At 40.1% G+C, this 27,817-nt stretch overlaps 1 protein-coding gene across 4 annotated transcripts; it reads right to left on the bottom strand.

Annotated features, from left to right (window-relative positions):
- Positions 1 to 128: 128 nt before the first annotated feature.
- On the bottom strand, positions 129 to 26,840 carry si:dkey-246g23.4 (uncharacterized protein LOC559426 homolog). Of its 4 annotated transcripts, XM_037539806.1 has the most exons (8): positions 26,641 to 26,658; positions 18,474 to 18,520; positions 9,494 to 9,558; positions 7,407 to 7,502; positions 5,772 to 6,027; positions 4,271 to 4,414; positions 2,715 to 3,536; positions 129 to 425 (listed from the first exon to the last, which is right to left on the bottom strand). In XM_037539806.1, exons 5-8 carry the CDS (start codon positions 5,980 to 5,982, stop codon positions 259 to 261), a joined length of 1,344 nt encoding a protein of 447 aa, XP_037395703.1. In that variant the 5' UTR covers positions 5,983 to 6,027; positions 7,407 to 7,502; positions 9,494 to 9,558; positions 18,474 to 18,520; positions 26,641 to 26,658; the 3' UTR covers positions 129 to 258. The 4 variants fall into 4 exon arrangements, with proteins under 4 accessions (XP_037395703.1, XP_017543637.1, XP_017543418.1 ...); XM_017688148.2 differs by lacking the exons at positions 18,474 to 18,520; positions 26,641 to 26,658 and adding an exon at positions 26,758 to 26,840; XM_017687929.2 differs by lacking the exon at positions 18,474 to 18,520 and having other exon boundaries at positions 26,641 to 26,680.
- Between the last annotated feature and the right edge of the window lie 977 nt (positions 26,841 to 27,817).

Raw genomic sequence — 27,817 nt, 5'->3', positions numbered from 1 at the left:
GTAATTTCCTATTACATACTGTATGTTTTCATCTTATATTAGCATATGTTAGTTTCATATTTATAACAAAATAGTTTATAACAGTTACTGAATAATAATACTTAAGATTAATAACAGAATATATATATATATATATATATATATATATATACACTTATGCTCCACAATGTCTGCATAAATTGGAATGGATGAGATCAGTGCGAAACACTTTCTGCTGCTCCGTTCCATCATTATATCCTCTTTCACTCCAGATCCTCATTATTTTTTCTCTGTGGCTGAAGAGGAGTCTTTTGCTTGAAGCTGTGTGTCTCGGCCCCTCCTGGTCATGTGGTGCAGTAAGAGCAGGAAGAGAGCGGACAATATAAGAGCAACTCCCGCCATTAGAAAGCCTGTACTGTAGTTGCCCATTTTGTCTATGAAGAATCCTAACAGAACAGAGAAGACATGTTTATTTACACACAAATCAACTGCCGTTCAGTAAATACAGTGTGCTGTCAAGCACTTTTGATGTATGTGCTTGCACTGCAATAACTCAGTTTAAGAGTATTTGCACCATGCAGAGATTAGCTTGCAGCACCCATCTCACTACACTTTTTCTACACTTCAGTATGTTCAGCTTTGTGCTGAATGATAATTCGAAAGCATTAACGCAGCACAGCACTCATATAGTCACTGGCAGCACAGCTGTTTGATTTGTGTTTGATCCTAGTCAGACTGCATCGATCTGACATTGATCTGCAGTAGCAGAGTTGAGAGAATGAAATGTTTAATGGAACAAACTGCACCAGAATCAAGACGCTACAACTAATTTACTGCATAATTACACCGATCAATCCAGAAGAGTGCAAACTCTTTTAGCCTGGAATATCTTAATGAAGGGCTCTCACCCTCTTTTTTGAAAAGAAATTATCAATATAAGCAGCTGCTTTTCTAAGCCCTGTAGCCTCACAGTAAAATATAAGTAGAATTGGAACCAATTTGAAGAATAGTAGTGAAATTTAATGCTATGGACTAGAAATCTGGGCAGTGTACACAACCATAGCAGGCTGTTTAAGGGCCAAAACATTGCTACTTTCATCTGTAGGCCTAAAAAGACTTTGTAAGAGGTAAACGGCTGCAGCCGATGTTTGCATTGCTATTCTACACCTGCCCTTTCTCATCGCTGCTTTAATTCATTTGGTGCCATTGTCATGTTTTCTTTGATATATTGTAACAGTGCTGTTTGTGATGTGGGCTACGTGCCGCATTGTTGCATCACTGCAGACTTGTGCCTATTATACCTATGAAACATAGTATAAATTAGGGCTGAGGCAGCAAAGCGTGACTTGTATTAGGAACAGCTATGCCAAAAGACAAGAAAGACCATTTATCCACTGACCAATAATCCATGAAATTAACCCAGCAATGACAGAGAGAGATAGCAATGATATATTTCTTTGACTGACAATTGTATAAGGCAATCTCATTTCTGCATTCAGACTCATACGGAATATGCTGGAAACTGATAACCTGAGAGGCATTTTTTGTTCAGGGAGAAGCCTTGAAGCCATTACTGCTACTGATAATTAATTACATCTATTATGGACATGAGGACTGTGCTTGCATAAAAGAACTTTGTTCCACATAGTAGCAGGAGTATAAAGGGAAGATCTTGCCAGAGTGCACTGTAAGATAATTATGCAAATGTATACTAGCTTATTATTTGGGTCATATTTTATTTTGATGGTCCCCTACAGATGATCTACAGATACTTAAATTATTAACAAGCTTTCTGATGATAGTTGATTATCAGCATCATTAAGGTAAGGATTAGTTTAGGAGTAGGTGTAGGGTTTGGGTAAAACATATGAAATCACAATATATTTTTGTCACATGTTTTTGAGGACTATTTTGCCTTACAATGCCCTGCATGTACCTCTCAGTGACTGTGACTGGATTTCAAAATAAAGCAATAAGCCTTAAGGGTGGCTTTTTGATCACCAAATTACCACCATGAGTCTTATATAGTGCCAATCTAGTGGTGCCCCTCTTCTTGTGCTGGGACTAAATCTCAAATGGCACCCAGCTTACATTGTGCACTACGTAGCCACACCCATACTCAACAAATAGTGCACTATTTGGCTGTAGAAGATCTAGAAACTTCTGACTGAAACACTTTTGGAGCATGTCAGCCATTTAAGTGACATTCTTTAGGTTTTTTGCAGTTTTACAGTGAATCATACCGTAAGTATATTAATTCAAGCCTGCGATATAAATCATGGAGTTGTTTAGGCTCTTCTTAGGCCATCTTTTAGCTTGGTAGCTAGCTGACCAGCCTAATTCTAGTTATGAATATAAACTGCCAGCCCCTCGGTTTAAACAAAAAAGCGTATTTTTACTTTATCACTACACTTTGTGGTCCATGCCAGCGGCAGGAGATTCAAAGATTATTCAATTAACATTTGTTGTAAAGTGATTAAAGGTGGCCATAATATTGTGTATTTTACAACAGCTTTGAATGTGGTTTAGCCAATCACATTTTAGGACCAGAACCTTCTCAAAACTCACCATACAACAGTGTCTCATGCATCAAAAAGCATATTCATAACCATTTCATGTAATAACTTTCTGTATGGTAGTTGTTAAAGGTATTAAATACTTTTGATTCCATTTAGTCATGCAGAAATCTTGAACAATCAGTAGAGTGTCTATTTATAAAATAAGACTAGCCTCACCTGCAATGGGAGGCCCCAGCAGTCCTCCACTGCTGCGGATGAGCATGAAAAAGCCTAGCGCACTACCCAGTCTGCTGACCCCCACCACCTCGGCCAACACAGTGATGTGGATGGCCACTGTGGCTCCAAACACAAGGCCATAGCTGGCACTGAATGCTGCCAGTTGAGTAAAGGTGCTTGCTAAAGGACAGAGCAGCAGGACCACGGCTAGTAAGATGACTGTCACGGTCAGCTGATGAATGGTCTGCACCAGCCTAAGATTGGCCACCCAGCCAAAGAGGAGTCGGCCAAACAGATCCAGAGCTGCTGAAATTGACATGAGGGCAGCCGCCTGGTACTCCTCTATGCCCTGACTACGGGCATATGGTACCAGAAACAAAGCTGGAGCAAAGAAACCCAGTGCTGCAAAGACACCAAACATGGAGTACAGCATGAAGTGTGGATTAGCAATGAGTGTGTAGTCTACATAGTGCAGGACTTTGCTCCTAAGACTTTGTGACCTAATGTTGGCCCTCTGTGGGTCCATGTGTGTTTGGGACATTTCCTCCAACCTGTCCCCCTCTGTTGGACGCTTTTCTGCAAGGTTGCTGAGTGGTCTCAGCAGTGCACCACACACACACAGATTGAGCTGTGCAGCTCCCAGCACCAGCATGGCGCCCCTCCAGGAATACTCGTCCACCAGGAGCTGAAAGAAAGGTGTGAAGAGGAAGGTGATGATGCACTCTCCTGCACTGGCTAGTGCGTTGGCCATGGGCCGTCGCTTCTCAAAATAGCAGCCCAACATTGCAACAGTGGGGGTCCATGTAAGGGCATAGCCAAAACCTGCAGGGAATAGAACAGAGAGGGCAGTGTATCACACAACAATGGCAACAATGACAGAGTAGGTATGGGCCACTGGCAAGGACATATATAAATATGTTTTTTACAATTACTGGATTGTTATATAGCAAAGTACCAGCAGCAGCTTATAAGGACATCTGCTATAACATTGGTCAAGAATAGGCCTACTGGACAACACAATGACAGACCATTACCAACAAAGACTACGGTGAAACCAGCAAGGACGCTGGACAGCTGGTAGTGAAATCTGTAAAAATGGAGCAGTGGTCATTAATTTTCATGTCTCATTTCATTTATGAATAAACAGAACAGTCTTTGTGAGTCCCACACTCTTATTCAGACCCCTGTATACTGTTTATATACTGTTTCCCTTCTTATAGAGTCTGTGGTTCTGTAGACCTGAAGGTTGATATCACTTGCGAAAAAGAAGAACAGTCTTAACAGGCTTATATGATAGATGCGGATTCAAAAATGAGCAAATAATATATAATAGAGGTGGGAAACACAATTGATTGCAGTATTTTGGGTTTAAAAGTATAAAGTAAATATAAAATATTTAAAAATAAAGTAACAATACAGATTCCTAAACATTGATATTCTATTACTACTCTACTTGTATTTTTAACTATACTAAACTCATTACTACCTTAACAGGATATGAAAATGCTTTGTTTTCTTCAGCTTCAACCACATTTGTTCAATGCAAATCCTCATACCTGTTAGGAATCCCACCGTGATGTACAGCTGGAGCAGGTTTTGGGCGTACGCTCCAGCCACCATGCCCACGCTACTCAGCAGTCCCCCCAGCATCACCACCGCTCTGTGGCCAACACACGCACTCATTGCTGCACCAACTGGGGCTGCACCAAACGCACACAGGAGACACCAGCTATGAAATACTGTACCGCAGAGAGCCAAGTGCACTGACAGCACATAAAACTCTACTACGCCAAGCACAGGAAAGGAGAACAGAACACCATTTAATATTTACACAGTCCTGCTCTGCTACACTTCACTCAGCTCTGCATTGTTTGACAATCTGATTTTGTCTGTGGTTGTAAGTCATCGTATTTGACTGTGGCATTTGACCAAAGCAATGGCTAACATGATCTTTCATTCTCTACAGCTCAGGAACATGACTTTCGCAAATGCTAAGAGATTGCTATCTAGCAGTGCTTTTGCTACAGAAAACACACTCTAGTACCCAGACTGTTTGTAGAGATAGAGAGGTTATGAAAGGTCTACACAGCAGTGCTTCTTGACATTTGTAAAGTCTGAACTTATGAAATTCTAATCAGTCTGTGCATGTCGCTGAGAAGGTTGGCTGAGAGTGCTAAGGAGCAGCTGCCCTCTGGTGGTGACTGGCATGGCATCCAATCATGCAAATACAAGCATGCTGTGAAGATGGTTTTGCCTGGCTCGGCAGATCTGAGAGGGCTACAAACATGGTTTAAATTCAAGATGACATTATTAAGCAATGCACTAAAGAGCAGTTCAAGAGTAGATGAGAGTGAGGGACTAAATTAAGACCATATGTATTATGTAAAACTGCAATAATGTCTTTAATATTGTCTTTGCATTGTAATTTGACCCACAGTCCACCACCATCTTGACCAACTCACAGACTCGCTCTCTTGCACACTCCACTTTCTCTTATTCTCTTACTCTCTCTCTAATGGAGTATTAAAGGAATAGTTCAGTCAAAAAAGGTTACCACAGTTAAAATCGGCACTGTGAAAATGCATTTGCAGAGGAGATGCTAATTGATGGCTACTGGCTTCCATACATCATGAGCATGTTAGCATGTTTAGGACATTTCTGAACATTTGGGAACCTATTATTAATATCTTCCCTGGGAGCTGGTTAATTCATTTTTGATTGGGTAAATTAAAAATTGTTGGTGTTGCTTCAAAGTCAACTCTCAATCTTCCATGTTTACTTGCATCATTTAAGCACAGCAGTTGCCCATAACAATGTGTGAACATTCAATGAGTCAACCAATAGAAGTGGTCCAAAATTACTTGAAATGAAATTTTATTACATTAGCCTGCATTGAAACCTTAGAACATTTTGCTTTCTCTTGTAAGGCCACCAATTAAAATGACATGTTTTCTTACATACTTATGGAGCAGCCTAGAGGCCTGGAGGACTTAGCCTACTACATAATGTAAGAAATGACCCTGACTCAAGCTATTCCAAGCTTTTTAGAAAGCATACCTCCAATGTGTACAGTTGCTATAGAGATGGATGTAATCCATGAGGTGCCTGTGGCTGTAGTGGCGAAGTAGCGATGGATTTCCACATAAAAAACCCCGAAGGACTTGATCACACCAAACGTCAGTCCAAAGACAAGGAAACTGGCGAGAACGATGAACCAGCCGTAGCCTCCATCAGGAGGCCCTATACCCCTTGTAACTGCAGACTCCATCTTAGTAACAGAAGAAGAACTAGCCTTCACAGGGTCATCTGGCTTCTAAAAGAATACATTCACCAGGGAATATCCATTACAGCACATGGGCATGAGATTACACTGCAAACACCCAGTGAAAATGCAATGGCTGTACAAACATCAGCAACTCAATAATGTAAATCATGAAAACTGCGCAACGCAAAATCTTTTTTAATAACTGCTATAAAAATACAATCAAAAATCCATGAATAATATAATTCCATGATATTCAAGAACAAGTAAGAAAAGTGTGATGATTAGTTCAAAATAATTTTCATATCTGTGAATTCTCTTTACATAAAATGTTTTGTGTATTGTGGGTGAATTTTAGCTGGGGAGCTTGGATATTTTTAAATTACCTTATTGGTAGCCACAGCAGACCCTTGCAATATTAAATATCTGTTTCCAAAACATTAAGGAGCTTTATTCTTCTCTAATGTTCTCTGTGTTACCAAGCATATAAATATGGCTGACTAAAGAGCATGTGGGAGCTTGTGCTATGACAAGCCAGCAAAATGAAGGCTACTCATTTACTAAAGCTAATGAGTTGTTTAATAACTCATAAATTAATCATGAAGATTCATATTTAATAGAAAATAATTCAAAAATATTTCACAGTTCACAGTGTTATAGACCTTCTTGGAATTGTTACACTGAACCTGAGAGAGAAGCTGAAATGTACAGATAACATTCTGGAAATGTAATGAGTAATAAAACTCTCTACAACCATTCAGAGAAGTTTGTGGGAGTAGCACAGGGGAAATGAATTACTTCTCCAGTCATTATCTCAAAATGCCACAGCAGCTGGCTAATTATAAACTCTCCACTGAGTTAAGTATTAATCATTCATTTACTAATAAAGCAGCATTTACATGAACTTTGTACTGGTAATATTTATGTATCTGTGTATATGTGACCAAGCACACAGTCAGATAGCAATATTTTAAAACCTGCAGTTTTTTGGCAGCCATAAAACTGTTTAAAATGTGGGTTCACACTCTCAATTGTTCACTCTCATGATTATATAACTTGCAACAAATCAGCTGCATATTAGTTGAATAATTCATAGCAGTCACCAAATAATAAGATAGTAGGGACCACAAACAGGCCCAAAGTTTTATTATACACTTCTACAACCTAAGAATAGCTCAGCCAGTTTGCATCGAAAGTCCCTGTAGTTTCTGAATAAAAAAGCCTTAGTATGCAATAAGTCTGGGATTTTAAGGGGTTAAACTGCTGGAAAACCAGCCCGATGAGTAATAAAGGGATAAGAACTACAAATATCGTCCTAACATTGTGCAATCAATTAGTATTTCTGACCATTTTAAAAACTGACTTCATTCTTTTTGTTAAAAAAGCTGAATCCTTTTTGCAGAGGATTGACATGATTTACATGCTCTTACCTTCTACATCGTCCTGATGAGCAGGTCTGTGAGAAGTTAAAGCCAGTGCTGGTGGTTTATGATGATGCTGCTGTGCAGGAGGGGCCATGCTTCAGTCTGCAACACAAGCACAGTCCAGGCTCACTCACCTGCCATAACACAGCACAAACCCCAGTCTCCCAGACAGAGCATACATACGTTCAATGTGGAAGCAAAGGTCATTACAAGACAGCAAGCAGGCAGGCTGTGTGCTGAACCCAGCAGTGCACTTTGTTCAAGAACAGGAGAAAGGAGAAAAGGAAAGAGAAAGGCAGCTATAGAGGATGTGTAGAAATCAGTTTTTTTTTAATTAGCTGCACAGAATTTTTTTGTTTAGAAAGAATCTGAGATATATCAAAAACCCTTTTATACTATACACTTTTATACTATATTGCACTGAACCATTTCCAACTGTGGAATGCAGCAATAAAAAGTTGTTTAGGCTGACAGATGTCTGTCCACTGACAGCTCCGTTAAACAAATCTTGTATGAAGCGGTTGCCAAAAAAAATATAACACAATTTTCCATTATCATTGCTAAAGGCATAAGCTGGGGAATGATCTGACATAGCCCCAGGTAGAATGCTGTTAAATGTCAGCAGGTTGTCCCTCTTTTGTTAATAATTTGGTTAATAATTAATTAATAAACAGCCTGCACTCCACATGCAGTTGGAAGTTATAATATATATGTATACAATATATATTTATATATATATATATATATATATATACACACACAATATACTGTAAAACATTCATGCTGACATGCTGACACACCTTCATGTTAGTACAGTCACAACAGGATAAACCACATTACACTGACCTCAGCACTCTGTTAGGAAAGCACAGCTTCACATAAAAGCAAATGATCTTTATGAAATCTATCAATGTCCAACACCCTATTAAAATTGGGCATACTCTATTTTTATTAACAAAGATCATCTAAATGTTCGGAGAGAGTGTTTCAGTGGTTTACTTCCATCTTACAGGAGAATTTCATTTCTGCATAATGAAATGCTTAGTTTGATGTGGTCAATATGAAATGCTCTATTCTAGAGAAACTTAACAACTCATCTCTGTTAACAGGAGTGTTGATAAGATCCAGTAATCTGAAGCATTTGATGCCTCTAAAAGCTACCTCAAAAAAAGTACATAAAATGGTTCTGATTGCTGCCTGAATCCCCAGTCATTGTTTTACAATAGCTTAAGTCTAAAATATGTTTTTATTTGGAGAAATATGTTTATGGAAATGTTTTATACATTTTGAAAGATATATTGTGGCGTCATGCAGAAGAAAAATCAGGAGAAGCCATATTTTCTGCTCTAAAAATGCTGTCTTATTCACATTTATAAGAACAAGGCAGAAATTCCACTTAAAAACAACTGAAAACAGAGGCAGGTCACTCGTAGCCCAACTCTTTCTCTTTATGGATACTAAACACAACCCCACTGTAACTAACCCCAATGCCAGCACAAAATTACACAATAAGCACAAACAGATACCTTAAAATGAAGAACAACAACATTAACAACATCAAATAACAAGTAGTTATCAGGGGTTGTGGTGCAGATAACGGGGAGCGAGGAGGTGGACGCATATGCGGAGATAAGTGACGTTTATTTTGGGCAAATCCAGGGTCATAGTCCAAGCGGTCCAGGGTCATAGAGCCAACATGGATTGATCGGGGGACAGACATGACAATAACCATAATCAAACAAGCAGAACAGTACAAACAACAATACAAAGACCAATACAGACAAACCAGAATAACAATGCAAACAAAGACCAGCAAAGACAAGGGGCAAACACAGGGCTTAAATACAACAGGGATGATGGACAGGTGGAAACAATCAGGGGCGTAATTTGCATACTTCAATGGTTAAGATAGAAATAAATTCATTCAGAATGGTTTTAAATGTAAGTGTGATGTGATAAGGCAAGCCCTACCCCATCATCAACAAAAACCATCTGTAAGATTACAAAATACATGTGTATGTGTATATGAAGGTATTTGTGTCTGCCTGTGAAAGTGAAATAGCAAAAGGGGGACAGCAGGGAGACCTACTTACCTTATCCTTATCAGGAGGATCCACCGATGGGGAGAAAGGGGGTGGTCTATTCCACATCTACTACCCTGTGGAGGGAAAAAAAAAATTAAGTTGTTATAAGTTAATGGCCAAGGCAATGTATTTACCAGTAATGGATTGTTTAACCTAGGTTGACTGTGTATAACACTATTTGTTTCATATGTAAACCACATTGTTCTGACCACATGGTGGGGAATGGGATCTCTGAGGGCAGGGCTTTAGACTTAAAATCTGAGGGTTCCTCAGAGAGAGAGATAGAGAGAGAGAGGCTACTTCTCCCCATGACTGCCACCAGAAAACACTAGCTGCCAGTAGTGTCTAAAGTAATGGTATGGGGAAGTTGTAAAGGGAGATGGGACCCAGCCTCGCGGCTGCTTCCCATACCATGACTAAGCCTGATGCTTAATACACAATGTAAATACTTTATCTTCCGTTTATTTTCCTTTGTACAGATTTGTTTTCGTGTTTCACATCGTGTAAATAAACTGCCTGCTTGTGCACTCTACTTTTGGTCTTGCCCATCCTATTGCTTTTCTCACCCTCACAGACCTTACCAGTAAGCCACATGTAAAACCCCAAATCCTCTCCTCGGGGTTTAACATCTTCACAGTAAGTCACAATGGTTAAAAGTGGTGGTGATAGGAACCAGACATCCAAAGCATTTAATGCCTCTAAAAGCTGTCTTGCAGAAGGTTATTATGCAAAATGGTTATAAATATGTTGCCTGATGCCTATTATAGCTTTGCAATGAGCTTTTGGCTTAAAACTTTTTCTTTTTTTTTAACTAGCATGAACAGGCCATTGTAAGGCAATACAGTCCCAGGTTTTTCAGACTTACCACTCTTTTATCATCAACATCACATCTAAAAATTCAGGACACATTTGAATAATGTAAAATGGCTATATTTGTGTTGAAGACATCAACACCATTGTAAAGAAATTTGAGTCAGAAAGTTCTCTATGATGCAACATTTCATATCAAATCACTCCGAATAACTTTGTTAACATCTTAATAGCTGAATAACAGAGGTCATTGGAAGGCTTGGATAAGGTTTGGTCAGTGTAGTAGAGAGACCTCCCTAATGCACCAGTCTAAATCTCACCTGCAGTAGCTGCTTACAGAGTGCTTTAGCTGCCAGCACAAATACTGCAGATAAGCATACAGCACCATTTTAATCCTGGTCATTGAAACTAACACCAGTTTAAATTATTAAATGTAGCTAAATGTATAAATAAGGCTTTCAAAGAAAACAAAATAGACTGGTCTATTTGCAGATATATATCCTGGGATACAATCTAGCCCCCTTTGCAAATTCCAAAAACACTCCTCCTGCAAATATTAGTTCTAAACAGAAGCAAATTATAGTTGGAAGACTTGTTCACTTGCGGAATGTGTAATGCGGAGCGAGGAGGCAGACGCATACACTGAGATAAGCGACTTTTATTTTAGGCAAATCCAGGGCTGTGGTCATGACAGTCCAGGTTCATATAACCAACACGGAGAGATTGCGGGACAGACATGACAAAATAAACACAGACTGAAGTACAAGACAGAGACCGGAATAACAAAACAACCAACAAACATACATCAAACAAAGACCAGAGAAAACAAAGGGCAAACACAGGGCTTAAATATGACACCAGGAAGACAAGGGACAGGTGAAACCAATCAGGGGCGGAGTCACAAAACAAGGGGGCAGGACTAGGGATACCAAAACAAAGAAGCACGTGGACTATCAAAAGGTAAACAAAAAGCACATGGGGAGTGGGAGAAGCCAAGCGAGACAGAATGAAAGCAGCTAAATAATTGCTTTTTATCACTGTTTATTAGCCACTGCACTCAACTCTGCGATAAAAAAGCAAATCAAGCTGCAACTTTTGATGTTTAATTTCCTGTAGGGGGAAAAACATCTTGCAAAATAAATTTAGAGCTAAAAGCAATTAAACAACCTTTGGGTCCCATAAAATCTTTTTTTTATGGTTAATACACTCCCTTTTCTCACTGCTTGCTGCTGTTAAAAGGGCAATGAATTTCTGCTGAAGATTAAATTGTCATGCATAAAAACAGAAATGGCTCATTTTGTATACTGACTCATTCAGGTGCTGTTTCAGGCCACGACATTGGTGCTCAAGTACTGATTCTCAAAATTATAATGAAGAGAATAGTAGGAGCCAGATGATAAATGGATGGTGACTTCTTGTAAAAAAACCACACAATGTTTTATATATTTGACAAAGAATCTGTCCAGAGCCTGATACAATAATTTGCTTTAGCTTACGGAATGATATGTGCAATTCCAAACTTTTCTCAATATTTGGAAGCTAAGCTGCTGTACAGTATATTTAACGCTTCAGCAAGTTTGATGAATGGCTTGCTTGGTCAGTGCCAGTCAATACTGTCTCCACTCGTGAGGCCGAAGGTCTACAGGGTGAGCTATGGTGTAATGGTCCACTGCTTTTGAAATGCCCCCAAGTCACATGCAGCACATATACTACTAGTCAGGTCTATCATTTCTCCCATGGAGGCCATACGTCTGCGTCTTATTCCTCTCAGAGGAAAGAACTACACTTAGGGTTCCATTTTAAAGTAGGTCAGTGGAGTACTTCAATATGACTACATCTAAAATTATAACCACAGGGGAATAAAATTGTAAATTAACATTTTTGTAATGGATTTGATTCCAGGCAGGTCTGGCCATGCATGACTCCTTCAGGTTTGAATTGTTAAGCACCTCACTGGCTCGGTCTTGAGCTGAGCTGGAGTAAAAGTACTCCTAAGAGAAAGCACAATGTCTCAATACTCAAAAAATGCTTGAGTAAAATGGTAAATCAAAAATAAATACCAGGCTTGCTGAATTCAGAATCCAAAATCGTAGTCAGAAAAAAACAGGCAGAAGGTCAAGCACACAAATCCAGAGATCCAGACCAAACAATCTGATGGGCAAATGCAATCGATAGAATGCTCAGTAGTTTTCAGTTGAAACAATATCTCGCGACTAACTATTGCTAAAGCCCGGGGTTATAAACTAAACTGATAGAGTCATGTGATTATAACAACAGGTGTAACACATTAGAATTCGGGTGATCTTAAACGCTGATAGGAGTCCATGTGTGTTTCGGGAAGCGATAAGGTCATGTGATCCATTGCATCATCGAGTCCATTAGTGACATAACCCCCCCCAAAAAAGGTTACGGTCAGGATGACCACCACTAACTCCACCTGAACTCTAAACAGGGGCAGCCCCCCCCCACCTCCTAGACAAGGACCTTTCATGTGGACTTTCATGTCATCTCATACAAGCAGGGAGAGAGCTAGAGGGCCGAGGAGCAGGGACGAGGAGCAGGTCTGTTTGGGTGCTGACTATAAAAAGCAGCTACCAGACCGGAGTCCAGGACGTCTTTTGCTGATACCAAACTCTGTTCCTATGGTGTCTATCCCCCAATCCATGAGATACTAGAGTTGGCTGCCATGCCTTCTGCAGTCCAGCTGCCTTTGGACAGTTTAAACTAGTGCCCCATCTATCTACTCAGGCGGAGGTGGTGCACCGCCCAACGTAGCCTCATCCAATGTCCCTGCAAAAATGGGTTTGAGAAGAGACACATGAAAAGAACGAGACACACAATATCGGGGGGGGGGGGGGGGGGGGGGGACAAGTGTAGTCTATAAGTAACATCACTGATTCTTTTCAAAGGGCCCTATGTATTTGGGCTGAAGCTTCCTACTTCCCTCTGTCGTGGAAATGTATTTAATTATGTTGAAATACGCCTTTTGAGCTATTATGCTTAAGGATGATTCTAAATGTCACAGTGGCCGAGAGGTAGCGGGATTGTTTTGTGTCTCAGGAGATAAGTGGAAGTGACCTCGCTGTGAGAACAGAAGCAGAGTGTGAAGATAGAGGCGGCAAGGCAGTGGCACCTAGCCACAAGGCTACGGGTCGAATCTGGATGTTTTGGCTTGGCTGCTCGCTGTAAACAGGTCGTATAAGATAAACATGTAAGAGAATGGTGTACAATTGAGAATAATGCTGACTAATGCTTACTGCCATGAAAGGAACGTAAGGGCGGGGGAATGACAGAAGGGTATAAGAAGCACAACACACAGCTAGGAAAGATATAGGAAAGGGAGAGAGAATCCATTTTTTGTCATGTTCGCTTTTTAATAAACCTGTTACTCACTTTGATATAGACTCAGAGGCTCAAATTCATTTTTTGATGAAATTGATGAAGGTCCTTGGTTGAGAGCCACACATGGTCCCCAGGCTGAAATACCGGGTTCTCACTCCTGCATCTGTCAGCTTGTTCCTTGTTTCGTCTTAGAATTTTGTGCCATTTCCGCCCATGGTAGAAAACACGACCAGTCTGAAGGATTATCATGGCAGAAGAGTCTCAGAAATTTGTCCAGCTCCTGATTGGCTCTTTCCCATTGTTCATTCGATTGGGAGTGATATCCAGACATGAGACTCATGGTAACGCCCAGACTTTCAAAGAATGCAGACCAAAGTTGTGAAGTAAATTGTGGTACCCTATCTGACACTGTATTTTCTGGTATCCCATACAACCTAAAAACATGATGAAAAAGAGCTTCCACTGTCTGAAATGCAGAGGGCAATGAGGGGAAAAAGAAAAAATCTAACACCCCTTGAGAAGCGATCTATGACTGTTAAAATGGTGGTATGGCCTTGGGGTTCAGGTAAGTCTGTGATAAAATCCACTACTAGGTGGGACCAGGGTCTGCTAGGGATGGACAAGGAGTTTCCCTGCAGGCAGCGTCTTAGGGGTCTTACATTGGGCACAAGTTGAACAAGAGCTCACAAATCAATTAATGTCCTTATGCATCGATTCCCACCAGTATCTATTGACTATGAGTTGCTGTGTTCTAGTCTCCCCTGGGTGGCTGGATGCATAAGACTGCTCCTACACCTTCATTTATAAAGGGTTGAAAAACAGAGGGGGTGATAGAGAGTCTGAAAGGCATCACCTAGTGCCCCCTAGAGGGCACAAAGGAAGTCTTCCACTCATCCCCTTCTGTTATTCTGATGAAGTTGTATGCACTTCTGAGATCAAGTTTGGTAAAGTATTTGGCTCCTTTTAACTATTCTAAAGCGATGGGCACTAGAGGCAGAGGATAAGGGTAATTTTTGGTGGCTTGATTGAGTGCTTGATAATTGATGCAAGGGCATAATCCACCATCTTTCTTTTTACTAAAAAAGAAAGTAGAAGCTCTTGGGGAGGTGGATGGTCAAATAAAACGTTGTTCAAGGGCTTTGTTCATATATGTGTCTAGGGCCTTCTCCTCCTCTTGTGTCAGCGGATAGATGCGGGATTTGAGAAAAACTGGCTTCTCCACAAGTTCAGTGGTGCAATCATGTGATCTATGTGGGGGCGGCTTAGTGGCATTGGTCTTACTTGAGACCTCTTTCAGATCTTGGTATTCAGAAGGGACTTGGAATTCTTTATTAACATTAGGACTCTCTACAAAAGTGGACAATATTGTGATGTGAGGAGGAGTAATACAGTTCCGTAAACAAACGTCTGACCATCTTTCTATATCATGATCAGTACAGAAAATGGAGGGGTTGTGTTTCTTGAGCCAAGGGAGACCTAGAATCATCTCAAATTCTGATTGTTCTAATACTAACAGGAGTAGAGTCTCTGTGTGAAGTTCACTAATCTGCACAAGAACTGGCTCTGTCCGAGACCAGCTGGACCTCCGTCCAGTGATATCACAAGGCTGTCTTTAACATCTCTACAGGAATATAAAGCTGCTCAACCACTCTGACAAGAATGAAATTGCCTTCAGCTCCAGAGTCAATCAGAGCTAAAACGACAAGAGATTGATACTGACAGTATGTAGTCACAAGTACCATAACAGACTTTGAGACCAACCCCTTTGTGGGCACGCTCGGCACATTAGTATACTCCACGTGCTGTCCATGGGTCGTCGCCTTCATCATTTGTGGCCTGATTTGGCACTCATAGAGCCAGTGTCCTGCTTTTCCACAATATAGACACAATTATTCTCAGAAACTACTCTCTTCTTGGGAGACCCAAAAATATTCACACTGCATGGGTTTGGTGCTGTTAGTCGATTTGTGAACTACTTTAACTTGGGCAAAAGTTCTATTGGTAGTTGTTTCATTCTTGTATGGCGTGTGATGGTATAATAATTGATCCAGATGGATTGCGAGACTGATTAGATGATCAAGATTCAAATCGTCATCCTTACATGTGAGTTAATTTACAATATCCACATTCAACCCTTGACACGACTAATAAAGCAGCCTCGTTCCACCCGCTGCTGACGACTAGGGTACAGAACCACAAAGAGTAGTCTACTACTGAGTGATGTCCTTGGCATAGTTTAGATAACAGTTCACCACTAACCTTGCCCTTGTATGGATGATCAAAAACAGTTTTAAATTCAGTTATGAATTGGGCATGGGTTAATCGATGAAGATGAGTCCAACTAGCCGTGGCCCATTCCAAAGCTTTGTTAGCTAATTGGGAGACTATGAATGAGATCTTGTCTTGGTATGAACTAAAGGGTGAATTCTCAAAAAAAACACTGAACTTTGCAGTACGAATCCACTGCACTTATCTGGATCTTCCTCAAATTTATCAGGTTTACTAACAGGAAAAACAGAAGAAGGAGCCCAAGATGTACCATTCTGCAGCACTAGGTTCATGTTTTGTAGCTGGCTGGTTAAATCCTTTACATTCCTCAATAGTTGAGCTAGCTGAGTCTGTTGTTCAGTTTGTTGATGAGCTAGCGTCTCAAGAGAATGGGCTATCCCCATCAAATCCTACAGATGACACCCAAGCAGCTGCCCTTGTTCTGTCATGGCTTTCTGGAAAGCTTCCTGATGTGCTGTCTGCAGGAATGCAAGGCATTCTGTAATGCTTGCACAGAATATAGACGCTTGCAGGTAAAGGGAGACAAGCAGGCTTTAATATTGAATTCAGAATCCAAAATCGTAGTCGAAAAACAGGCAGAAGGTCAAAGCACACAAATCCAGAGATCCAGAGCAAACAATCCAAAGGGCAAATCAAAAACCAGAGTCAGAGAAAACAGGGAAATACAAGTCATACACGTGAACGCAATCGATAGAACGCTCAATAGTTTTCAGTAGAAACAACACCTTGCAACTAACTACTGCTAAAGCCTGGGCATATAAGCTAAACTGATAGAGTCATGTGATTATTACAACAGGTGTAACACATTAGAATTCAGGTGATCTCGAACGCTGATTGGAGCATGTGTGGGAACCAGAAGTCAGCTGATCTACCAGTGCATTCTGGGAGATGAAGTATGTGTGTTTCGGGAAGCGATAAGATCATGTGATCTCTTAGCGGATTCTGGGAGATTGAGTCCATTGCTCCATTTGTGACACACAGCTTCACAATGAACCATAAATATCTTTACACTTCTCATAATAACAAACAATGTTGTGTTTTGCCCAGTTTTGCTCACTACCAGTCAGCCTCCTCCCCTCCCCTGGTGTACACGCAGATGCTCACACACACACACTCACACACACACACACACACACACACACACACACACACACACACACTGGAATGTTTTTTGTTACCTAGCTGCATCTGTGACATGTGACAACACGGTTTAATTTAGGTAAGTAACATTAAATTTATAGCATCTAATGCAGTTCTTCAGTGGCCACAACACAATCTCATTATCAATGTAAGACAGCAAACAGATAATCTTCTTCTTCTTCTTCTTTCGGCTGCTCCCTTTAGGGGTCGCCACAGCGGATCATCTGCCTCCATCTTGCTCTATCTACTGCCTCCTCTACTTTTACACCAACCATCTCCATGTCCACTATTCCTCCTCAACACATGACCAAACCATCTCAACCTGGCCTCTCTGGCTTTATCTCCAAACTGCTCCACCTTCACTGTCCCTCTGATCTGCTCATTTCTAATCTTGTCCATCCTTGTCACTCCCAATGAAAATCTCAGCATCTTCATCTCTGCCACCTCCAGCTCAGCCTCCTGTCTTTTAGACAGAGCCACAGTCTCCAAACCATTCATCATAGCAGAACGCACTACTGTCTTGTAAACCTTCCCTTTCACTCTTGCTGCTATCCTTCTGTCACACATCAGCCCTGACATCCATCTCCACACACTCCATCCTGCCTGCACCCTCTTCCTCACCTCTTTGCTACACTGTCCATTGCTCTGGATAGTTGACCCAAGATATTTGAAGTCATCCACCTTTACGACCTCTACTCCTTGCATCTTCACCTTTCCACCTGCCTCCCTCTCATTCACACACATGTATTCCGTCTTGTCTCTACTGACCTTCATTCCTCTCCTCTCCAGTGCAAACCTCCACCTCTCCAGATTCTCTTCCACCTGCTCTCTACTCTCACCACAAATTACAATGTCATCTGCAAACATCATGGTCCATGGAGCCTCCTGCCTGACCTCATCTGTCAACCTTTCCATCACCATTGCAAACAAGAAGGGGCTCAAAGCTGATCCCTGATGTAACCCTACATTCACCTTGAAACCATTTGTCACTCCAACTGCACACCTCACCACTGTCTCACTATCCTCATACATGTCCTGCACCACCCTAACATACTTTTCAGCTACACCTGATTTCCTCATACAGTACCATAGTTCCTGTCTTGGCACCCTATCATATGCCTTCTCTTCTCCTTTACCATGCTTTGCCTGTATAACCTTTTTGCTGTGACATCACCATTCAAACCCATACCAGTGTGTATGATTAAATTACTAAAGCACAACATTTTAACCCCTTATTTGATCAGGGCCCACTGATGGGGCCACAGTTTTCTGTAACCTAAGAATAGCTCAACCCATTTGCACTGCAGTTACTGAAAACTCTAACCTCTTAATTTTGGTCTCAGTGTACATCAGATCAATGCATTTAACTAAAAAATATACAAAACGTCCTTATATTGAATGTTCTTACCCCTAGAGGATCTGAGTGAGGTCCACTCACCATAGTCTCACAAAATCCTGTGGAAAACAGTGCATATAGTCAGTGTGACAAACACCCACTGGTATTTGAGGGGTCCCAAGTTGGCTGGCTACTCTAGCTTTGGCTGGCTGTTAACTTGGTGGGCTGTTAACAATTACTCCATTCTCCTGTTTTTTTCTTTAGTTAATTACAGTTGCTAGATTATGAAGGACCAACCAGGTGAACCTGTCTGCTACAGTGCATTTGTTTTAAAGGTTGTGTTAAAGGAACAATCTGAACTCACAAAATATACTTAAGAATGTTTTTCATGGAGCTCCTAATCGCTCTTGTCTTAAGTGTTGGCCTTATTGTCAAAAGAGTTCAGTCCCCAGTGATGGCACAGCCATTCATGGCACCCTCCAACAACCCCCCCACCCCCCCTAAAAAAGTTTTATGGAGAAAAAAGGTTTTGTTATAACAGCAATGTTATGCTTCCATCTGAAAAAAGCAAATAATGAAGCTACAAGATAAGTTAATATAGCGAGACCAGCGATGTGTGAGTGCTTGGCGAAACTGAGCTTGAACTTAAGCGGTGAAATACAAGAAGAACACTTCCTTCCTTCTTTACAATTTTGCAATTTTGAAAGAAAAATATAAGTACATAGGAACTAAAAATGATCCATTATCCAATCCATTATCTTCCATCGCTGCTATATACTGGATTAAATGGAAAAAGGGAACATATAGATATAGAACCTTATCTTCCCAGGGATTGACCATATGACACGAACATCACAAATCATATCAGGTGCATTAGAGGACTGTGGAGCCACAGAGTGTATGGACAGTGCTGGAGGCTACAGAGTTCACGGTTGCTCAGGTCTACTTGTACCGATACTGTGCTCCACTACAGCTCCAAGGTTTTGAGGAGAGGTCATGTGTGATCACTGCCATAAGGTCATTAAGTTGAACTAAATTTGCAGTGAACTGCTGCTTTCAGTACAGACAGCGTTCATGTTAGAAAATGAGTCTTAGGAATCTATTGTAGAGTCTTTTTGTCATGAAGAAAGAGAGCTGACAAACTGATAATCTGATGATTTTCACATGAACGCTACATCATAGAACATAAATATGTGGCCCTTTATAATATAGAAACAGAGATATAATGGCTTTTTCTGAATGCATTACTGTGTTCGTGTTTTGGTTTAGCCCATGTGCATTTGTTTTGGTTTAGCCCCCTCGTTTCGTGACTCCGCCTCTGATTGTCTCCACCTTTTTTCCGCCTGTCCCTCGTTTTCCCTGTGTATTTAAGCCCTGTGTTTGCCCCTTGTGTTTGCTGGTCTTTGTTGGTGTTATCTACTGTGTTGGTTGTTCTAGTTACTGTGTGTCATTTGAACCTGCTTATTATTTGTCTGTCATGTTCAATCCGTGTTGGCTCTATGACCCTGGACTGTCTTGACCCTGATTTTGGATAATAAATCTTGCTTATCTCCGCATATGTGCCCACCTCCTCGCTCCCTGTTACAATTTCACATTCATGAGCTGAAATTAAGTTATTTATTGAATTATATACATATCAATGCTGATTTATGACTATTTTTCTCTCTCCTCTTTCTATCTTTAGGTTCATCGGAAAACCTAGAGATGTATAGATATGATCAGATTATTTTGCAATGCATCAACCTACAACACGTTTCATATTGCTTTTGCAATATCTGTCTAAAAAGATCTTAATATCCTTCTCCACTAGACGCAGTTTGGGAATCCTTCTCTTAGGGGTTTACAGCTTAGCATACAAATCCAGATACTTTATCTAAATCTACTATTATTTTTAGGCCAAGGAAAAGGATTGTGCATGGTGTATTAGTGCAACTGGTCTTAATTTTATTACATAATGTCCAAATCCCCCTGCCATGTGGATACTCTGTAGACAGAGATTTTATACATTCAATAAAATGAAAGAAATCCAGGTGAAATAAAAGAAAGGGGTGATGAAAACAGTGGTACTGCTAAAAGATGAAATAATATATTTCAAATGGTGGCTCCATCCTTGAATTAAAGATTTAGTCTGCTGAGCCTTGCTGAATAATAGATCCATTGTGGTGATACCTCTGTTGAATAATACATTGTTGATGGTCAGTTCTTGACGTGCCTGTATTGTAGATTTAAGCTGCTTCTGAGTTTCTACACTACACTGTAATACCCAAACGCTTGTAGACACCTGCTTGTCCAACGTTTCTTCTGAAATCAGGGGTATTGATAGATAATTTGCCCCCATTCCCTGTACTGAGTGACGCTATTGTTCTGAGAAGGCTTCACACTAGATGTTGGAACATTGTGGTGAGGATTTGACTGCTTCCAATCAAAGGAGCATTGATGAGGTCAGATGCTGATGTGGGTTAATTAGCTCTGGATCGAAAACACCACCCCAACTCATCCCATAGATGTTGGATCATGCTCCATTACTCTAAAGAAATAGTTCCACTGCTCCACAACCCAATGCTGGGAGAAGCCTTTGTACCTCTCCAGAGCACCCCATTCTGTTGGCAGTGCTTTTATATGGAGATCAAGCAAACTGTGCATTTAAATGAATGGCTGTATTAAACAATGTTTTTGACGTGTTTGATCTGTGATCTCTTAATTTAGAGAAATTCTGCTGGCCACGTTTTTTTTTTTTTTTTTCATGTACATCTTCATTTACTCTGCCTCTCCAATCTGTACTGCTACTTTCCTCAGATCTGTCAGAGATAACTGCTTGTTAGGTCCTGCACAGGTGCTTGATTAGTTCTTGCCTTGAACTGAATTCTGTACACGCACCAGAAAGGCCTCAGCCAAATGGCCTCACGTGAGAGCAGTCAGGCTAAGACAACACAGCATGGCTGAGATGATGGTTATTTGTGTAGCTCCAAAGCCCAGAAAATTTGGCAATGCCCTCGCCCCATTGTGTACGATAGGCTGTTAATCTGTTTGCGATGAGATTGTCCTTGTTGGCCTGTGATTGAAGGGCACTACAAAGTTTCCAGCTTTGGCGCAGACAGATCACAGCTTCTCTTAAAAAAGAGCCAAAAGGACCAAATCAATCAGCATTAGGCTGCGTGGTGGAGGCCAAATTAGGCCTGAGTCCCGAAATCACAGCAGTAGCATCGGCCAGATTGCTATCTTCTTACAGTAAAGAGTGTGGGATCTTCAGGAAAATGAAGCCTCTCGACTCAGTACCCCACTGACACAGATCTTCATGCTTTGATGCGATTACTTTCTCTTTAATTTCTGATATGCTGCCTACTATTTGAGTGCTATATGTGTGTAAAAAATAACAATAACAACTTCAAAATGGACCTGTCAATTTAATTAATTTTGCTCTTTTTGGCCTAAATCTAGGCACCTTTTCTTTAGAAATAATTATAACCTTCACAGATTAAAAGACAAAAACAAACAGTAAACATATATATAAACATCTAATCTTAATTAGTAGACACTGTCTTTCTGGAGTGTATGAGAACAAAAAGCCTTAGAATCTATCCTCAAATAGACCGGAAACCAGTGTAAAGTTGCCAGGATTGGTGTGATATGTTCTTTCTTGCGTGTTGCTGTTAACAACCCTGACTGCAGCGTTCTGAACAAGTCACAGCTTATCAATCACCTTTTTTGGCAAACCAATAAACAGTGAGTTACAGCAGAAGTCGTGAGAAAACAGAAGTATGAGTCAGTTTCTTAGCCTCATGCAAACTAATATACTGTATGGTCTAACATGAACAATGTTTCTCAGGTGAAAGAAAGATGGCGAAATATAAATCTAGAAAACACCAAATAATTAAATACTTAATTGTTTATGTATTACACAGACTGTGCACCAACAATTATACATTTATTCTGTTTGTCATAAAACACTTGTAATTTTCGGTAGAGAACATTGAAAAAGCAATGCACTGAATTTATTTTATTCAAGTGTGTACTTATTTTGCACATGAATAAAATATATTGTATGCAAACATGTGGGCACCCCTGGCCTAATGGCTGTTTGTTTTTAAGTGAATAGAATTAAACTCAAACTCTGCTGCAAACTATTATTTTTTTCCTGCAAATGTTAATGACCAATTACTAAAAAAATTTGTACCAGATCTCGGATGTCGGATATCACAACTTGCAAAGACTATGATATTTTAAGCGGTAATATTAACAGCAGTTGTTTAGTTTTTTTTCTCAGAGTTTTCTCCCTGAACTGACATTTCTTAATGACATTTCAGACAGTGGAAATGCCCCTTCAATGATCTTAATTTTAGATCCTCAGCTGTGTAGAGGGTCCCACGGTTGTTAGCACAATGTTTGAAGAGTCAGAGAATTGATAATGCTCTGGAATTGTCAGTGTGAGATTTACAGCTAGATGGGTGTTTTCCACAATTACAATATTTTTTTTTCAGTTGAAATGAAAGGAACTGTGCATTAGGCCAGAAACACTCAAAAACAAGTATGCAAGCACTCAGCCAATGCATTGCAAACACATGGTCCTTCTGTTCAAAGCCACTCTGTGTTCTTATGTTACTGTGGTGTTTAAAACACTCAGTAGTGAAGGTGGCGACAAAGGACAAATCAGAGAAAGATCTCTAGTTATTGCAACAGACTCAACAGCTAAATGTGAACAAGTAGATGAGAATGAGCTGCTTTACCTCTTCTGCTGGAATGGAAATGCGATAATGTATCACATTTTTTAGGTTTATGTAAGCATCTTTGCATCAGACTTAACTGCAGTTGATAAAGCACACTGGTAATACAAGATCACTTGGACAGGTTTGGTTGTCGTTATAGAGCCCCTTGCTGTATCACTCAGAATGCAGCTTGTTGCGTTATGAAATGCGACATGACACATTTTTGAATGCAACTACAACTCTGCCTTGCATGAAGTATGTTTCAGGCCTTAAAATTTGCCAATAAATATTATTTTACCAAATGGTTTGCTGCATGTGTTGTTTGAATTTCTTTTCACAAAAAAAATGCTATTCAGCTAAGCATGAACAAACTTTTGCATGAAAGTGTATCTAAATTTGTATCTAAATTATTATGTGTATTATTATTATTATACATGTTTATATATTATTATATACATATAAATTATGTTCATAAGCAGTTCTCACAAGTTAGCAAAAATCATTAAGTGTCAAGCAGAAAAAACATTGTTAAAGAGGGTCTGGGTTCCCCAAACCCCCAGCATAACATGATGGTTAAAGGCTTGAGCTGAAAATCTGTCCATGCTCACTCTGAGTCTAATTCATGATGTGGTCAAGCATGTTCTTATGGACCTCCCTAATCCCTAACTTCCCTGCTTCATTGTTTTCGTAATTTTGGATGTATTACTTTGGGGTTGGTGAGAAGGGCATCCTCCTCTGGCAGTCCTTCGCTCCTGGTGGCTCCCACCCAAAAAGCACAGGTGTCTCTGTACTTACCCAGATGGCCCTGCTGCTGACTATAAAGCCCGGATATCAGAGGAGTGGCAGGGTAGACGTGGGTCACACTTCTATTATATAATTATGCTGATAAAACTTTGTTGGTTTTTCATTAAGTATGTACATGGTTATGCTGCACAGTCACCCTACATATCAAAGTGCCAGTTTGTTACATATACTTTCCCCTGTGCTTGCACTCATTGTCCATTGTATTAGGTCTACTAATATCTACTATGTTGAATGAATTCAAAGGTTTTTGAATAAAAGACCTCAAGATACTACCAGGTGAATGAAGTACAGAGGACCAACCACCAGAAAATGAAAGATCACACGAAGTACAAAATGCCCACAATTCCTGGTGCTATAATGTCATATCTAAGACAAAGGATTAAATAAGACCTATATAGATATTGTTCACTATCAGTTCTCTTCGCCAACATAGGAGTTTATTACCTGTACAAGATCAAAAATGGACTACCTTTCAAGTGATTGCTATGCTTATGCATGATATAGGCTTCTAAAATCCAAAAACATGTCAACAAATGTGTCATTTAATCTGGGGTTTTGCATAAGACTGTATATAGTCAGAAACTAGAGGATGGCTAAAAAGAACATTAGGCAAACCCAGTAGTTGGTACACTTTTTGCTGTACCTCCATCCAGGTTCCAAGTAAACTGAGCCAATACTAAAAATGTGATGTGAAAATAAATAGCAGACAACTGATTGGTCAGAGACAACTGTCACTATCATCCTAAACGCATACGCCAATAGCCGCCAGGTTAATGTACCCTCTTGTCTTGCCTGCTGAACAATCAGATTCATCTTGTCATCTGAACTATGCAGGGTTGGGATAGCTACTGAAAAATTAGTAGTTAGCTACTTTGTAGCTACTTTCCCAAAATTTGTAGCTAGCTACAATTTGGCTACTTTTCCAGAAAGAGTACTGGGCTACTTTTTGAAGAGTAGTGCGCTACTTTTAGCTACTTTTTGAAGAGTACTGTGCTGCTTTTTAGCTACTTTCTGAAGAGTAGTGCGCTACTTTTTAGCTACTTTTTGAAGAGTACTGTGCTGCTTTTTAGCTACTTTTTGAAGAGTACTGCGGTACTTTTTAGCAACTTTTTGAAGAATACTGTGCTACTTTTTAGCTACTTTTTGAAGAGTACTGTGCTACTTTTTAGCTACTTTTTGAAGAGTACTGTGCTACTTTTAGCTACTTTTTGAAGAGTACTCTGCTACTTTTAGCTACTTTTTGAAGAGTAGTGCGCTACTTTTTAGCTAGTTTTTGAAGAGTACTGAGTTACTTTTTAGCTACTTTTTGAAGAATAGTGCGCTACTTTTTATCTATTTTCAAAGCATGATTGTCAGAATGTTTGTGAATCTCCACCTGACACACCAAACAAGCCCAACTGACAGTGTAAACAAGAATCTGCATTTAATTATGTGCCAGAAAGAAACATACAAATGAAAAGCTGCAAATGTACAAAAAGATCACCAAAAAGTGTTTCTTTCTGGCACAATCAAACTTACACACCCAAAGGCATGATAGCCAACAAAAATTAAGACTAAATGCAAAGTCAATCATTCCAGGTTTTTCCTAACAAAAATCAATAAAAATAACAGAATACACACCAGAGAATTTGTGCAACTGTTGTTCAACTGTTGAAATAAAACTGCTCTAATTTAAACATTTCAGCTAAATACACTAATCAGGCATAATATTATGACTACCTCCTTGTTTTGATGCTCATTATCCATTGATCCACTTGTACCAGCACAACACACACTAACACTCCACCACCACATCAGTGTTACTGCAGCGCTGAGAATGATCCACCACCCAAATAGTACTTGCTCTCCATGGTGGTCCTGAACACTGAAGAACAGGGTCAAAGGGGGCTAGCAATGTATGCAGAGAAACAGATGGACTACAGTCTGTAGAACTACAAAGTGCGCCTATATAGTAAGTGGAGCTGATAAAATGAGAGTAGAAACAAGAGGTGCTCATAATGTTATGTCTGATCAGTGTGTGTACAGACATTCACATTCAGAGTCTTCAGCAACACTTCAGCAACACTTCAGCCTTAAAATCGTCATCAGTGACTGTGACTCTGTTTGGGGTAAGAATCAGGCCTGAATAATCTCTCCACTGCTGCAGAGCTGCTGTGGCTCCACAGCAGAACTAGATTTCTAGATAGAATAACATAATAATCCTCCTTTGCTGTAAAATCGTTATAACATACAATTCTAACACAATTCAGTGACTGAAGACTGACGCGCAGACTGCTGGTCAACATAGCAACGCAGAGAACGAAACAGCAAAGAGAGAGAAGACGAAGACGAACATCGATCATTGGGAGATGAATAGACTTATTTAAATTTATAAATCACTCTTGTTTCCTCATACGTTTAATCTGCAGCAACTCACAAAACTTAAGTCAGCTTCTCTTCCTCCTGCTTCTTGTTTGAATTGTCCCGTTCCACCTTAAATGTCGCAGCAGGACAATCTGGTGCCTCGGGCACCATTTAAGGTGGAACGGGAGAATTCGAACGGGAAGCTGGAGGATGAGAAGCGACTTCAACCTCATAAAAATTCAAACATTGACAGACATTTTACAAGAAACTCGGGGAGAAGTTTCCCGAGATGCGGCTACATCTGAGCTAAAGGTTAAAGCAGAGCAGTAAGTCTGAGTCTGCGTTTATATATTCAGCCTGTATATCAGCACATACTGAGATATACTTACGGCCAAGAGGGTAAAACAGACATAAAATGTTGTGGCTCCCAAGGTGGTTTGATTTTTGCTGAAAGGACCAAATGGCTCTTCTTAACATTTTGGTTGCGACCCCTGAGTTAAGCCTACCAGTAAGGGGTGATTAGCATGTGGGGCGAGCGCGTGCCTGTCTGCTCGAGCTGTCCTCTGCTCAGTTGGGATTACACAGTCACCACCAGCCCAGTGAACGACCACGTTCTGTGGTTCATCTCTTAATCTTCCACCAGCTTTTAATGAATGTTTACCAAACCACAAGCTGTCACTTCATCACTTCTCATGGAAAATTCTATGAGCTATACACACATTTTAGCAATCCAGCACAGGAGGATGTGCACTTTTAATGCCCTTATTGCTAATAGCTGACATTTTACTAGCTGCCCATGCATACTATATTAAGCGATAGCTAGAATTAATTAAGAATTATCCAGGACACTTTTATTTGTGTATTATTATACATCATAATCTTTTGCAAAACATTAACTGATATGAAGTAATATTAAATAGAGCTAAGGCTAAAGCAGCCTGCTCACACTCTGTCTAACAGGTTGGATACTGACTAGCTCTGTTAATCTGTAGTCTAAGTCTTTGCTTTTATTGTAAAGGATCAGTCTGCATTTCTTTACAGTTAACTCATTTAATATTAAGATATTGATGAGAATTCAAAGAAAACAGCAAAGCAGTGCCCTAAGACTATTTGAATAAGCTGAAAGTGAATTAGAAGTCTAACTGTGCCCTTTACAAAAGGGCCTTTTGCCTTTATTTAGGGCTTGGATACATGTCTGGGGACAATGTGCTAAACTTTTGATGCTGGACTGCAGGGAAATCTACAGCAATCAAAGGTACATCCACTCAAAAACCACCCCTCATTCCTCTAGTCCATGCTCCTTTAACGTTTGTACCATGAGAGTACATTCACAAGCAAAACAAACTAGCTAGCGAAAATGCTATTGAGGGTTATTAGCAATTGTTGTGCAGTTGGTTGAACAAGAAGTAAACTATATGACTGCTTTTCTCTGTTAAAACATCTCCTGACACATAAAGAACTTCATCAGGCTTCATTTTCGTCATACCATTTACACACACAGATCTCAGATCTCTAACACTGATCAGGGTATCCAGGGGTGTGGCACCAAATTTGAGCCCCTCGCAC

This window comes from Pygocentrus nattereri, chromosome 7 (assembly GCF_015220715.1).
Source record: "Pygocentrus nattereri isolate fPygNat1 chromosome 7, fPygNat1.pri, whole genome shotgun sequence".
NCBI classification, from domain to species: Eukaryota; Metazoa; Chordata; class Actinopteri; order Characiformes; family Serrasalmidae; genus Pygocentrus; species Pygocentrus nattereri.
Note: the sequence above shows the minus strand (reverse complement) of the source record. Positions and strands in the feature narration are given on the sequence as shown.